Source organism: Dasypus novemcinctus, chromosome 31 (assembly GCF_030445035.2).
Source record: "Dasypus novemcinctus isolate mDasNov1 chromosome 31, mDasNov1.1.hap2, whole genome shotgun sequence".
NCBI lineage: Eukaryota > Metazoa > Chordata > Mammalia > Cingulata > Dasypodidae > Dasypus > Dasypus novemcinctus.
The window spans coordinates 1,638,709-1,654,378 of record NC_080703.1 but is presented as its reverse complement, the minus strand read 5'-3'; the positions used below and the strand labels follow the sequence as shown (position 1 = coordinate 1,654,378).

The 15,670-nt window shown below is 51.5% G+C and overlaps 1 protein-coding gene across 1 annotated transcript; it reads right to left on the bottom strand.

Moving 5' to 3' along the window:
- Positions 1 to 1,633: 1,633 nt before the first annotated feature.
- Positions 1,634 to 11,925, bottom strand: LOC139437943 (ral guanine nucleotide dissociation stimulator-like). The gene is given in 14 exon segments (XM_071212819.1): positions 1,634 to 1,745; positions 1,927 to 2,048; positions 3,381 to 3,627; positions 4,985 to 5,076; positions 5,977 to 6,032; positions 6,035 to 6,062; positions 6,350 to 6,427; positions 6,429 to 6,566; positions 7,287 to 7,388; positions 7,622 to 8,077; positions 8,414 to 8,585; positions 8,891 to 8,947; positions 9,571 to 9,761; positions 11,863 to 11,925. Coding segments are annotated over 14 exon segments (1,914 nt in total).
- Between the last annotated feature and the right edge of the window lie 3,745 nt (positions 11,926 to 15,670).

Sequence of the window (15,670 nt, the reverse complement as noted above, 5' to 3'; positions counted from 1 at the left end):
AAGTGCAGCCTGGGGCAGGTATGTAACAAGGCAGCTCAGCCTGCCTCTGTGCAGTGGGGGGTGGGGTGGCTCCATCTGCGCATCCTATCCAGGATCTGGCTCCTACTCACACTTTGATGGCGACCATCCTGGGGCAGACTCCATGAGCCCTTCTGGGTTATGACATCATGCCTCATTGGTCAGTGAGCCCAACCTCCGGATTGAGGCCAAAGGTCACCTGCTGTCCCTGTTCTGCTCTGACCCTCCAGTGACCCCATCTCCCCCCATGAGAACGTCAAGCTCCATCCAGCAGCTCACAGGGTTGATGTGACCCACTCCCGGCACCTCTCTGACTTCAGCTCTTCCCCTTGACCCCTGCTCTATCACCCTGGCCTTCTGGCTATTCCTCAGGCCAAGAACATGTCCCCCTCAGGCCTGGCAGGCTGTTCCCTTCCTCTTCCTCTTTGGGGCTGCCTCAGAGAGCCTTTCCCAGGCCTTCCTGACTCAGCATGCCAGCCTCAGCTCCTATGTCCACTGTCTGAGCTTTGACCGCCATCGAACTCATGCTCTTCCTGCCTCTGGAGGAGGCTGTCTGTCCTTCCCCACCCACTGCAAACTCTGCTCCAGGATTGCAAAGAGGGAACATGTCATTCTTTATGTGTCTTCTGCCTTAACCAGTGAGAGGCCCCAGGAAATGGCTCCATACCCAGCTCACCATGATGTTCTTGTACTGCTGGCCATTGTCCTTATACAGGCTGACTTGGACAATGCAGTAATTGACCATATGTCAATTATAGCATGGCTGTGAGTTGTGGTGCTTCTGGCTGGACCAACTTGTCCTTGGTTTGATGGAGTAGGAGGAAGAGAATGATCCTCTGTATGCTGATGTGACAATGGAAGAATTCTGTGTTGATGCAGAGGTTGATTACCCCAACTGTGGGTAACAGCAATATCAGTAGAAGGCCTGGAGCCTTGGGGCACCCTAGGGTTGCTCTAGAACCTCCAGGAGGCTCTAGAAATTCTGTAGGAGTCAATAATTCTTGAACTCTTTATGGACCTGGAGGAGGCCAAGCAGGCACAGGAGAGGGAGATCGAGGGTGAGGATGAGGGCCGACGTGAGAAAGAGGTGGGCAGTTATGTTTATTTCATGGCCATCTTGGGACTCTGGGATATGGCTCAGGTGGATTTTCAACATAGAGGTTCAGGATCCAGCTACATGTACATGAGGTGAGTGAGTTGCATCCCCGCTGCTGAAGTCAGGATCACACTGGAGCTGAACACTGGAGTAGGGGTTGCTGCTACCACTGGACCCAGTATTGGGGTCCTGGCAGCTGAATGGATGGGTCAACTTACCTTGGTAGCCTCTCCTGGAATGCAATCAAACTTATCCCCTATTACCACTGCACTCTGCTAAGTGGTCATTCCATTAATAGTAGCCAGTGGATTCTGACTCACTGAGAGATCATGCAGCATGATCCCACTTCACAGAAGAGGAAAGAGGCCCAGGGATGTGGCAATTTGCCCAGTCACAGGTTTGGCTGGGTGTGGAGCTGGAATCCCAGGGCTAAGCCATCAGGCTCCCCAAACCCACACTTAGCCTGAAGTTTCCATGAGCCCTGAGCCAGCCCACACTTGCCCACAATGGATGGGGAACTCACTCTTCACTCCAAGGCTTGATGCCTTCCAGGCAGTGTTTGTCCTTTTTGTCCTTAAAGTTCTTACTGGCCAATCGAGATCTGGGCTTGAGCTCACAAGACAGGTGGTAGCTGCATGACAGAGTGGCAGCTGTAGGGTCCTTGGAGCCACACCTCAGGTCTCCCTCCCAGTGTCTGCACAGCAGTTGGTATTTGGGTACCCCAGCTGTCCTCAGGCAACATGTCCTATGTTGACCCAGGATCCTCAATGGTGATCCCATAGCTACTGTGTCTGATGCTGTTTTGGCCTCACCTATCTTTCTTGCTGAGCTGCTCCACGTCTCCAAACCAGGCCCCAAATTGCTCATTGGGCATAAGGGAGTCATAACAGCAGCCTGCCTGGGGCTGCTGGAGCTCAGTGATCATCTGATATTCCTGGGGCCAGAGGAAAGGAATAGTCACTGTTGATGCCTGGGTGGGCTCACTGGGTGGGATGGGGGCCAGGGTCTGGTTTTGCTCTCGTGGGTCCCCCAACCTCTCCAATCCCTTCCAGTCTCTACCTGTTCTCAGAATTGAGTTCACACAGCTCATCCACCATGAAGTTGTCCTTCATCCCAAATATATCCCCTCCCCTCCAGAAGGAGGCTTTGGCCCTGTCTTTTCTCCTCAAACTCTCCTAATCAAACTAAGATGGAGCCTTATGCAGCCTGGTGGTGTCCTGCGCAGGAGGAACACTGTGTTCCATCCCACACCCCATCCCAGCCCCACCCCAACAGTGATGGCCACAGCTGCTCACCTTCCTCCTTTTGTCAAAATTAACCATCCTTCCCTGGAAGAGAGTTTGCAGCCATCATGAAGGGACACCCATTCATTGCCATGCTCATTGACCTTTAGCCCCTCTTATACTGCATTACTGCAGGATTCAACATGAACAAGACAGTTCAGACCATGGATGGAACCAGGCAGAATCTGGGCTCCAGGTGTGGGGACCAGTAGTGGAGACAGAGAGAATTTCCAGTCTCAACCTCTGTTGACAATGGAGAAATTGCTCCTTGCACCAGCCTCCTTTCACTCATCTGTAAGAAGCCCATGGCACCCCAGCTTCCAGGGAGGCTGCGAAGTTTCAGGAGACCCTGTGTGCCCACTGGTGAGCACTCAGAGCTCAGAGAGTGGCCTCTCCTCCCAAGACTCAGGGTCCCTTTCCCACCCTGCCCCTGCACCCAAGCTCACTTACTTCCAGATACTCCTGCATGGCATAGTCCACCATCAAAAAACTGAGTGAGAAATGTCTCCAGGCATGGGACAATGCCCTGGATGACACCCTGTAGCTTGGGTAGGGTGGCAATGAGCAAAGGTTCTCAGGTGTCCCCAAGATCATGCCCTGAAAACTCAGTCTCAGACTCCTAGGACCACACAGCCTTCCCTGGACAGTGTTGGACCCTTAACTCTAACCCCTTAAGTTTCCTTCCAGAATCCAAGGACCCCAAACTCCATTTTAGTCCCCTCACAGTACTGGATTTTCTTAAGTCACCAAGTTAACTCCCCTCCCACAACCAATCCACCCTGTGTTAGCTCTTCCAGACTCTTACTACGACTGGCTGCAACTAGTCTCCCAGGATTCCCACAGCTCATGGTCCTAAAGCTTCCAGAGGAGAGGACATTGATAGGCTTTCCAGGCTTAAAGGTCCAGAGGGATGGGCCTGAGGAGGGCTTCATGCTGACTTTAAGACCATCCCTCCCCAACCACCCAGCCTCATACCCACTCACCCTCTCCTGCTGCTGCTGCTCCTTCTTCTGGGCTCTTTTAAGTTCTATCTCCAGGATGGCAAACTTGGAGATCTCCTCCATCAGGGTTGAGGATGAGGTCAGTGAGGCCCTCCATCCCTCAACTATTGTCCCTGGGGCCTTGGACGCCTGGATCAAGTGGGCACGTGGAAATCTGCTGCCATCACATGCCTGATGTCCTTTGCCTGACCTTGTGCAAGTGGACCAGACTCCCTGAGCCTGTTTATCTCTGATGTGAGGACAGAGACCTGAAGCCCCTCATTGGGAGTCCAGAGGCCTCAGTGTTGAATGCTAGCAGTGAGGATACTCTGACCATTGTGCTCTACCCTTCAGAGTCAAGAGAATGCTGAGCCATGTTGCTTTTCTCCCTTGAACCTTGCCACTTCACTTTGAGGGTGGCACCACTGGATGGTCCTGCTTCTATTCCACATGAGGGCAGAGAGCCCCAAGAGGCTGTCGACTAGTACTGAATCACTCAGGGTCTCAGAGGCTAGGCTGCTCGCTTAAGACAGTGGCCACATCTGAGCTGATGTCACACCACCACTGACCACCACTAACTGGTGTCTGGTTCTCCTGGCCTCTGGGTGTGGGTTGGGGTCTTGTGTCATCCCAGGCATGGAGCTTGAGGATGGGGTGTTTCTGGAGGCTGAGTTGAGCAGCTTCTGCATGCTCCAGCCAACAGGAGTGGAGACCCCAAAGTCTGCCTGAAGTCATGCCAAACGCATCCCCTTCCCTGAAGTCCACTCAGGTTATTTTGCCTGCAGAGAAGTCCTGACATCCACTCAGGAATGGGTCTCCATGGTGCCAGATCTGATTGTCCAAGTAGGGTAGGGACTGCCAGAAGTACTGAGCATTGAAGTTTTGCTTCCCCTTGTATGTGGAAGCTTCTAGATTTGATCAGGAAGGACTGCCATGCTTTCCTGTCTCCCAAATATTTCTTATAACTCTCTGGCACACATGTCAGTTATGAGGCACAGTTATGAGATCCTCTCACTCAGATGGAGACTTCTTCTGGGGTCACCGAAGTAATGTGTGGGCTCAAGCCACGTTGCTAGGGAGGATCAATGTGTGCAGAGTGGTGAGTCTGTGATCAAACATGTCTGTACCTGCTGGTAAGCAGAAAGGAGCTGATGTCCTGATGAGAAGAAACTCTAAGAAAACCCTCCTCAAAGAACTTCATGCCTGATAGCCCCTGCTCTGAGAACAATGATCTAGATAACTGCTTTAAATAAAGCTTGTGGTGCCAGCTTGGGGCCTTGGCTTTGTCATTAGCTAGCCCTGGCCCACCTGGCCCCCTCTAATCTTATATTTGTCTTTATGTGTCTTTCTTCAGCTGCTGTTGCCACCCCTCAGATTCTCAGTTCACCCACACAGGACACAGCACTTCTCATCTTATCAGTTCATCAACTCCTCCTGGAACATCCCAGCCAACTCCACAGAACCCTAAAACCACGACCTACTACCCTACAACTATACCCCCCCCCCCTGCCCACAAACCAAACATATCCCTCTACATCTTCAACCAGAATAAGCCAGACTGGGTGTTTTCAAAGAAACTTTCAGTGAAAAATTTAAATCCTCATTACCTGAGCCCTGACCCTCCAGCATCCTCTATACCTTGATGATCAGCTCCCTGCTGTGAGTAGTTGTTCTCCTTTGAGACAATTTCAGATAGCATCTGAAAGAGGTGGAAATATGGGAGTGGGTAGGAGGGTATAAAGACTAATCCATTTTATTTTAGTCACTTGGGACTCAGACTGCCTGGGTGGGTGGTGCTAAAACTGGGTATCTCTGAGCACTGCAGGACATCATGGGACTTGGGAACTTAGCTATGAGGTGGGCATGATGGGGACCCCCTTCCCATTTCATGAGCAGTTGGTTCTGACATATGTAGACTTCAATGGACAAAGTGTGCTGCTGAGAAGCAAACACTTAACATGGTCCCAATTGGTTCAACTCTGTAACTGACAGTGGTGGGAAGTGGAGGGAACCAGTGCTAAGGCAGAACAGCTGATCTCAGCTGCCCCCTTCCCACAGCCCTTGTCCAGGAGCCAGTGCCCCTGGGGCTCCCTGAAGGGCAATGTCCAGCCCAAACAAGGCCCCTGGTTCAATCTGGTGTCCCTGGAGAAGTCTGCTCACCTGGAAACTGTCTTCCATGTAGTCTTTTTTTTAAAGTTTTATTTATTTATTTATTTATTTATTTCTCTCCCCTCCCCCCCCCCCCGTTGTCTGTTCTCTGTCTATTTGCTGCATCTTCTCTGTCCACTTCTGTTGTTGTCAGCAGCACAGGAATCTGTGTTTCTTTTTGTTGCATCATCTTGCGTCAGCTCTCTGTGAGTGTGGCCCCATTCCTGGGCAGGCTGCACTTCCTTTCACACTGGGCGGCTCTCCTTATGGGGCGCACTCCTTGTGCGTGGGGCTCCCCTACATGGGGGACACCCCTGCATGGCATGGCACTCCTTGCGCGCATCAGCACTGCACGTTGGCCAGCTCCACACAGTTCAAGGAGGCCCGGTTTGAACCACGGACCTCCCATGTGGTAGACCAATGCCCTAACCACTGGGCCAAGTCCACCAACCCTCCATGTCTTCTTAAGATGGTGAATTGATTGACTTTCAAGAGCAGAGAGGATGGTGAGGAAAAGTTCTTGAGGATTTGGCACTCCTGGGAGGGGAGGATGAGCAGTGAGATGTGGTCTGAGTGGCCCCCTACTCCAGCTTCAGCCGCCTCTGCTGACATCTCCCCTCTAGGATGAGACAGACACCCAGTGAGACCCTGAGAGCATGGCATGGATCCAGAGAGAGACACCCACACTCAACCTGAGGGAGTAGCCTGGGTGGGATGTGAGGATAGTGTAGGACTGTGCTATAGGCCAGGGAAGCATGGAGGGCTGAGAGCCAACAAAAGCACAGAGGGGCTCCAGGATTCCAGAGAGGGCCCCCTGAGCATACCCTGGCCATCTCGATCCACTTCTCCACCACCCTGGCCCTGTCCTGAGCCTTCATGCTCTGGTCCCCAAGGCTGGTTGTGGATGACACTGTTGGTCACATGCTTGAACTGGGTGACAATGGCATGGATGGTGGGTGCAACATGTTCCTTGTCCTTTTTGTTGTGCTGGGACCAGATGGCCCCCAGACAGTGATAGGGCACCACCTTCTTGAACAGTCCCTGGGAAGGAGATGTCAGTGGGCCCCACACCCATGCACCTTAGACCCCACAGGCCCTCAAGTCCCAGGTCAGGGTCCAGTGGTCTCAGCTGAACCTTGGCAGGCTGAGGTCAGGGTGTGTTCTTTGTCCCCTGAGGGGACATAGCAGAAGTGACCCAATGCCCAAGCCTAGAGGGGAAGAGGGAACTACACTTTGAAGTCCCTCACACAAACTCTAGCATGGGAGGTGCCTCATGTATCCACAGGCCTAAGTGGTACCATGGTCCCTCCTGATAATGCCTCCTGGCTTGCTAGCAGTCAGGTGCATGGTCCCTAGGTTGGGGGAGGGGCATATGCTTTGAATGCCTGCAAAGGATCCAGTGCACCTCAGGATCTTATTAGTGGCACAGAGCAGGCCACCCATGGAGCTGGTTGCACCTCATTGAGCTCCCTTTAACCCCCAATGACCAATCCCCTAAGGCTTTCTATTTCTTTGCTCTCATGTAATCTTCACAGTCCGCGTTTATGACAGGTGTATTTGGTGTTCTATATCTACTCTCTAGAGAGGGGAAGTGCAGATTTAGGGATTAATAAACTTGTTCAGGTTACATACAATTCTGGGAGTGGAGCCAGGCTTTGGAAAAAGATCATACGATTCTGGATCAGGAGATGCTAAGACTGTGGTGGCAGATCCTGGGAGGAAGATCCACCCAGATGCACCCTGCTGATCCCAGCTGCTCACCACCTCCATCTGTGTCAGCTGCTCTGCCACTAGTTCAGGAGGGAAAGCCAGGAGGTTAGCCTTCTCCTCACTCGGCAGGTTCTCTGAGATCTCAGGCAAGGGGCAGGAAGACTTTGATGGTGTAGCCTGCCCTGCTGCTGACTTTAGCTCTGGCAGTGGCTCTGGTGGTGTTGCCAGACATGCCTTCCCCTTCAGAGCCTGTGCTGCTGAAGGTGAATAACCAGACTGTAGCTCCAGAAGGGACGCTGGTGCAGACTGTGTAGGTGGCACTGGAGGTAGTGGTGGGATTGCCTCTAGCTCAGGAACTTGTGATGCAGATGGCGATGTGCCCTCCTCCAGCCTGGCAGTGGTGGAGCTGGCACCAAAGCTTCTTCAAGCACTAAAGCTGGTGCTTCTGATGTTGAAGGAGCAAGCTCTACCTCCAGAGTGGATAGTGCTGATCCATGTATAGTTGTCCAGGTAGGTGGAGCTGGACTTGCCTCTGGCTCTGGATCTGGTGCATCTGATGTTGATATGGGTGACCCAGACTCTGGAACTTGTTCAGCTGATCGTGATGTAGCTGCCTCCACCTCCTGAGCAGATGCTCCAGCTGATGAAGGTATAGGTGCTACAGCAGGTAATGCATCAGGATCTACTTCCAGAGCAAGCACTGGTGCAAACACAGTAGCTGGCAGTAGAGATGACAGTGGAGCTGAATCAGCCTCTGGAACTGCCCCTGTGTCTGCCACAGGTGGTTGAATTGGTGCCAGTTTGCACTGGAGGCATTTGCAGATCTGGAGCTGACAAAGAAGCTGGAGAAGAGGAAGATTCACATGATGAATGGCTCCAAGTGTCTTTCAAATACAGAGAAGATCCCACAACCTCCAGGGGAATATCTGGCTCAAAAAATGTGCCCAGACTGCAGTCTCCCAGGCGACTAGTCTGAGGCTCTTCTCTGCTCCTGGCCCAAGGGCAATCTCTGGTAGGTCCTGCGTATGTGCTCCAGTCCTGGCCACCATCCCACAAGCTCACATCCTACTACCCCTGGCTTCCTCACCCTTTGGGTCTGCCTCAAAGGGCTCTTGATGACTCATCTGTGAGAGCAGAATCATGGCATGGTGCTCCAGGGCAGAGTCAGGCAAATGCACCTGGGCACAGACCACCAGCAGCTTGATGCAGGGAGAGTCTGCTGGTTCTAGGAAATCTTCAGGATACTGGTCCAGCCAGGTGTTCAGGAGGGAGGAGAGGGTGTTGAGGGCAGGTAGGTGGGCAGCAGAGTCAGAAAATGGCCTTTCTTCCACGCTGCTCCCCAGGGACCCTCTTACCAGAGCACAAAGTCCTTAAGGACAGGGAAGGGTTTTGACTAGTCTGTTCATAGTCTGGCACTGACACATAGTAGGAGCTTCATCAATATGTGAGTGAGGAGGGGACAGGGTTTGTACATCTGCCCCAGGCCCTCCTGGCCCTCACCCAGCAATTCTGGCCTGAGGAGCTGACCCTCCAGGGGGTCATAGGATGAGTGGGGCCCAGTGTTCTGCCCAGCCTTTTCCCGCCACCCACCATCCAACTCCCCACACTGGTCTCAGGTAAGGAGAGCCCCTCCCCCTCTCCCAAAGTGCGCTCACTTTTTCATTTCAAGGCATATGTCATGCCCGCTACTGCCATGGTGCTTATGTCCATATCTGGAAGAGACCATGAGCATGTCACAGCTAACTTATTAGTGTACCCCCTGCTTAAGATGATTCATGTTACTGCTTGCAGCCCCAGCTCAAATGGAACCCAGAAGAGCAGGGAAATTTGTCTGCTTTTTTCACTGCATGGAGCTACATGCTTCAGAAAGTTTCTGTACCTAGTAGACACTTTAGGTATACTTGGTGAAGGAATGAGTCCTAAGCAGCACCTTCTCAGACCTAGGGTGAGTCTGGACCCCTCTGGTGGTCTACAATGATCCCTGCTCTGACCACACCAAGGTTGGAGGTCCTGAAAAGGATCTCAAGCCTCCTTTAGAAATGATAAAGCTGGGGTCAGTAAGAGTAAGATGCTGCAAGCTTCTTCACTGGGAAGAGGAAACTCCTGCCTAGGAACAACTCTGCCCCTCCAGCCAATCATCCACTGAGCCAGGCTTGGGGAAGCACTTTCTATGGATTCTCCCACTTAGTCCTTACAATCAACCTTGAAGATTTTTCCTTTAAATGCTCCCCTTCCCAAGGAGGAAACTGATGCCAGTAGGTGAAATGACATTTCTGAGACACAAGAAAGTTGGGGGCAGAGCAGTGAAGTGGCCATGGGTGGGGCTGGCTCTCACCTGTGGAACAACCAGTCCAGGACCTGCTCGGTGGTGGTGAAGACCTGGTATGTTCCAAAGATGTTGATATACATGAGGTCACCCTCCTGGAAGGCAGGCATGAGATACTCCACCAGCTTTTCCCAATTGCCTGCCTTGACCATCCACACAGTGCAGCTCTCCTCCCTCATGAGGGTCAAGTTGTTCTTCCTCTAGGGTGGGACAGAGGAGGCACATGCGGTTGGAGGCAGAACTATAGACCCCCAGGTGAGGCGGGGCTGTAGGCAGACCTGCTGCACCCAAGCCCTCAGTGACTTGAGGCCAAGGGGGACATGTGTGCCTCTAGCAGAGAAAGGCCCTTGGCCTTAAAATTGAATTTGAGGTGAGGAAATAATTGAAAGATGGGGCCCTAGACCCAGCAAAGGGCAGATACCTAGGGTGTCCCTAGGGGGGAGAAAGATCCTTACAGGCCTGAGGATTTGAACAGATTTCTCAGGAAACTGCAGACACATCTGGTCAGTAATTGACTTTCAGGCTCCACTGCTTATGGGGCCAGGATCACAAGGCTATGCCATTTGCCACCCTGATCCCAGATCAGGAAAATGAAGGAAAATGAAGAGCCAGTTGCGGCGGCTTGCTCGGTCGGTAGAGGTGGGGTCTGGCTGCGGACGAGGGGTCGGTCCAGCTCTGGACGAGGGGTCGGTCCCGCTTGGGACGAAGGGTCGGTCCCACTTGGGATGAGGGGTCGGTCCGGCAGCAGACGAGGGATCGGTCTCACAAGGGGTTGCGCGGTTCGGCTGACGGGGTCGCCCGGAGAAGCAGGCGACGAAGGGGTCGCCCGGAGAAGCAGGCGACGAACTGGGGACAAGGGAGGCCAGGCCCTTGTCGGGGGCTCTCAGGACTGGAGGGCGCACGGCAGAAGAACTACCGCGGAGACAAGGTAAACACGCAAGTCCAACTTTATTGAGGGAGAGGCAACAGTTTTATAGGGGCTGGGGAAGGCTGATTGGTCGAAGCCACGCCCTGTTCTGATTGGTTGCCGGCGAAAGGTCAGTGGGCAGTACTGGATGGGGGAGGGGTGGTGGTTAGGGATTGGCTGTCGCTGTTGCTGGGGGAAGGGGCAGGGTTTAGGGATTGGTGGCTGCTGTTGCTGGGGTGGAGGGCAGACTTGAGTTTCCCGCCCACGCCTGGCTGTTGCTGCTGGTGGGGGAGGGAAAAGGGCAGACTGGATTTCTCCGCCCACGCCTGGCTGTTGCTGCTGTTGGGGGAGGGGAAAAGGGCAGACTGGAATTTTCCGCCCTGCGCCTGCGCAGGGAGAAAGAAGAAGAAGGGTGCCGCCCCACAGGCATCGTGTGGCGCCATCCAGGAGGAGGGGCGGCCGCGGAAGCATGGCTGCCGAGAAGGGGAGACCCGAGGGCACTCTGCGCCCATGCCGAGCTTCCTTCAGGGGTGGCGGTGAGTCCGACCAGCCACCCTATTATGGGGGCAGCGGAATTAGGCCTACCGCGGCCGCTCCCCTCGCCAGGCCAGCAAGCCACACTTCAGCCCGAGGGGTGACTGCAGCCCTTTCCAGGCAGGGCATGAGGATGCTCCCACCCAAACAGACAGCTTGTGATAACTGAACTGCTCCAGCCTCACTCTTAAAAGTGATGTCTGCATGTCCTCTGTTCAGCCATCCCTTTCCTGGGAGCCTCTACCAGGGGCAGGAGGGATCAGTGCCTTGGGGCATATGGGAGATGCTCAGGGCAGCAGTGCTGACAGGGCCACAGGAAAGGACCATTCAAGGTTCAGCAGCACCAAAGACTGAATAACTGCTTTAAGCTGCCTCCCTTTTGGAATATTGGGCAGCTGAGTCAGGCCTCAGTACCTGATCTGGGAAGATGGAGGGAAAGGCTATGGGAGATCGCAAGAACCCTCCTAAGTGAGAGGAGCAGTATGGCTTGGAGCAGGTGTGGAAGGGCAGTCACAAAGACTGCTGCCTGGGGACATGGGGCCAGGGATTGGAAACAGAAATACAGCAGCAAAAGCACATGTGTGTGAAGTGAGCCCACCCCTCAGCCTACCCTGAAGGGAAACCCATGGAAATGATTCCACTCTGCTATTCCTTTAACCATGGGAATTGGCCTGCTCCCTGGTCTGTGGAATGGCAATGTGGTGGGTGATTGGTGGGGACCCAGGTTGCTCAGGAAGTAGGATATTGGGCCACTCAGGGGTGAAAGCCCTGGGAGAGGGAGAAAGGGAGAGGCTGGGGTGGGATACAGGCCCTGGGGTGTTTCCCAATGTTGCAGGACACCAATCAGCACCTGCTCTTACCTGGAACCAGCGCTGGCTCTGGCCAGGGCCATGATGGGCCTGCACCTTCTGCAGAGAGACCATGTAGAGGAGTCCCTCCTCCAGCTCCTCGCTGACCACCTACGTGGAGGTCTGTGAACACAGTGCCTGGCAGCCAGGCCAAGAGGCATCAGCGAGTGGACTGCCCTACTCCACTGGGGAAGCTGCTCGTTATTTGGGCTGGGACTCTGATCAGACCCAGATGGGTGTCTGCCTTCCTCTCCAGCCCCATTTGAGATGAGATGACAACTGAGAGCTCAGGGTTAACACTGGTAAACACAAGTGTGCCACCCCCAAGAAGAGCCTTCCCAACCTTCCAGCCATGACCTGGCAGGTGACAGGGAAGGACCTCCTGGGGACCTGTCCCTGGGTGGTCCCACTGCTCATGTCTCCCACCCACTGGGAGGTGGGTGGACATGGAGCTGCCCAGGCAGGAGCAGAGTAGGGGCCTGTGCTGAATTGGCTGTCCCTGGGCCACCCACATTACCTTTGGGTACCTCCTGGATGATGGCCAAGGGCTTTGTGGCTGAGGCCTGAGCCAATGTTGAAACAATGGAAAAGAGACTCATTCCTGGTTTGGTTGAGGCTGGAGCCTCATGAACTAGGAACACAGCAGGAGAACATGGGTCCCTCTCAGGTGTCTCCTGCCAAGTGAGCTGGGAAGGGGCTGCCTTTGGAATCTGGGTGCCTGGTACCAGAGTTCCAAATTCTGTTGGGGACTCTCACCAAGGAAGTGAGGTCACCTCCTTAGGTCCCCTTACCTGGGCCCCTCAAATGTTAGAACTCCACAAAAGTTCTCTCTGCACATCTGTCTATCCTCCTTACCTAGATCACCTTGTAACTGGACACAGTTCTGCCAACATGTCCCTCACCACAGCTACCTGAGAAGGCCTGTGTGCAGCTCAGGCCCCAGCTAGGAGGAGATTCAGACCCAGCTACTCCTTTTCAGTTTTGTCACCCCAGACTAGTCACCGAGGCCTCCCCAGTTTCCTCACTGACACAGTGGGAGTCATTCTAGTCTCTGCTTCCTGGGGACATCATCAGGCCTAAGTGGGGAGAACACTGCAAACCCCATAGTCTTGTTTCCCATGTAGATAATACACATACAGACACGGAATAAACAGAGATGGATGTAACATCCAATAAAATTAGAAACAAGACTGGGGAGGGCTGTGTGAGCTTAGGAAACTCACTCTCCCTCCTGGATTGCTGTCTCATTCTGTACCATGATGAGGTTGAAATGAGATGAAATTCAGCCATTGATGCTGTGCCAGGAACCCTCCCAGAGTCTTCCCATTGTATTTAGAGTCAGATGCAAGTGCCTCCTCTCAACCTCTCTGGTGGGCTGCCTGTGCCCTGGGTCCCTGCCATCTCAGCTTCCAGCTACATACAGCCCCAAATAATCCCCCTTGGACTGAGTCCTGGCCTGTGCTGCTAAACAATTAATATGGCTAAATGTCAGGACACCCCACCCCTAAGACTTACACTAAATGCTTTTCTGTCTTCACCTCTCTCTCTCTCCCTCTCTTGGTCTATCTCCCATTTAACATGAATCCTGCAGATCAACACAACAGGGCTGGGAAGCAGTACCTCCCCCAGTTGAGCCTCAGTTGAGGCTCTGTGCACAGCAGCTACCTTCCTAGCCTCCTCTCTGGCCAAACTCCCTCTTGCTCTGACTCTTTCCCTGCTGTGCTTTTCCCAGGCTCCCCCTTCCCACACTGTGTGCAGTGTTGTCTCCCTCTTGTCATTCTGGTCACAATGTGTCACCTCAATATGTCATTCCAGGCCCTCCCACCTGGTGGTCCCATAACCCTCCTCACAGCACCTGGCTTAGCTTTCTCTATAGCTTTCTTGGGATATTGGGGCAAGGTGAATATGCTTTGCTTTTGGGAACATGCCATTTTGCAAACCAGAGGCAGACAGTTGGGACTGAATCATGTCTCACATGAAGACACATTCAAGTCTTCATCTGTTTTCCTGGAGTAGTGAGCCCATTTGGAAATAGGACTTTTGAAGGTATTGTCATTATTTAAGGTGTGAACTCATTTATGAATAGGATCTTTGAAGATCATGTTTAGAATAGGCACATTAGTCATGATAAGACTTAATCCATATCATGGGATCCTTATAAGAAGAAAAAAGGCAGTCAAAGTCAATAAAAGGCAGAATTCAGTGGAAAGCCAAAGAGCATACACAAGTAGGGAGATGTCACCATGGGATAGAAGCAGAGATACAAGCCAAGGATCGCCAAAGTTTGTAGCTGTTCAAAACTTGAACTCTATAGATGTCAGAGAGAAAACATGGCCATTCAAGACCTTGATTTTGCTCTTCTAACTTCCAAAATTTGAGGTGATACATTCTGGTTGTAAGCCAAACAGTGTGTGGAGTTTATCATAACAACCCTAGAAAATGGAGATGTTATCAATTAAAGCAATTTATGTACTTAAAAACTAAAAATGAAATCTAAAGAAATGGTAATCTAAGCCAGTGATGGAACAAAACTAATATTGTAATTCATGGAAAGTGAGAAAAATAATACATTCAGAAAAATGAGAGCTAATGAAATAATTGTGTAAGCCTACTTATCTGCATGGGGAAGGAATTTTCTATTCATTGACAGGAACTGTCTCATAACTCTGTTGATTCAGTTTGTCATTATTTTTAAAATTACAGATTGAATAATCCATTTTCAGAAATTGAAGTCTTGCTGCTGGATACAACTATATATCTCATTATTTCCTTCTCATACAAGTTATTTCTCACGTTTTTTTTTTTTTAAAGATTTATTTATTTATTTATTTAATTTCCCCCCCTCCCCTGGTTGTCTGTTCTTGGTGTCTATTTGCTGCGTCTTGTTTCTTTGTCCGCTTCTGTTTGTCATCAGCGGCACGGGAAGTGTGGGCGGCGCCATTCCTGGGCAGGCTGCTCTTTCTTTTCACGCTGGGCGGCTTTCCTCACGGGCGCACTCCTTGCGCGTGGGGCTCCCCCACGCGGGGGACACCCTTGCGTGGCACGGCACTCCTTGTGCGCATCAGCACTGCGCACGGCCAGCTCCACACGGGTCAAGGAGGCCCGGGGTTTGAACCGCGGACCTCCCATATGGTAGACGGACGCCCTAACCACTGGGCCAAAGTCCGTTTCCCTCTCACATGTTTTTAAGAAATAAAGGGCTATGTATGACATTATGAAGATCTGGTCCTTCAATTACTGCCCTAAATATCAATTCATGCCAATATTTAATTTAATTTTAATTTAATATGTTACATCTGTAAGCGTGACCTAAAGACTCATGTAAATATTTCCTTGCATTGGGTTGTAAAGGCTCTCCAGAAAATTTTGTTTTTCACCTTGAATACATTTTTACCTAACTAATTCATAACAACTTTGATAAAGGTATACTCATGATGCAGTTAAATATCAAATTTTCATATCATAAATTAAATGAGAAAGAAACCAGCTTATATAAAGTAAAAATGCATAATAAATACTAGTTTAAAGAAACAAATTTTGTCACTCAATGCAATAAATATCTAAAAAATGAGGAAAAATCAACAAATTTATTATTTAGGAATAGTTAAAATATAGCTTAAATAAAGGAAAAATAAATAAATATATTTTGGGGCTACTTCAGCAAGGAAACACTTGCCAGTGGAGAAATTTACTGAGTGATGGCTACTGGGAGAAATATTTCTGAGGTAATTGAGTAAACAAACTGAGTTATACATGGAGTTCATGCTAATTAACCACCTTCCTTGATAAAATGGATTGACTCCAGAGGTTCATTCACAAT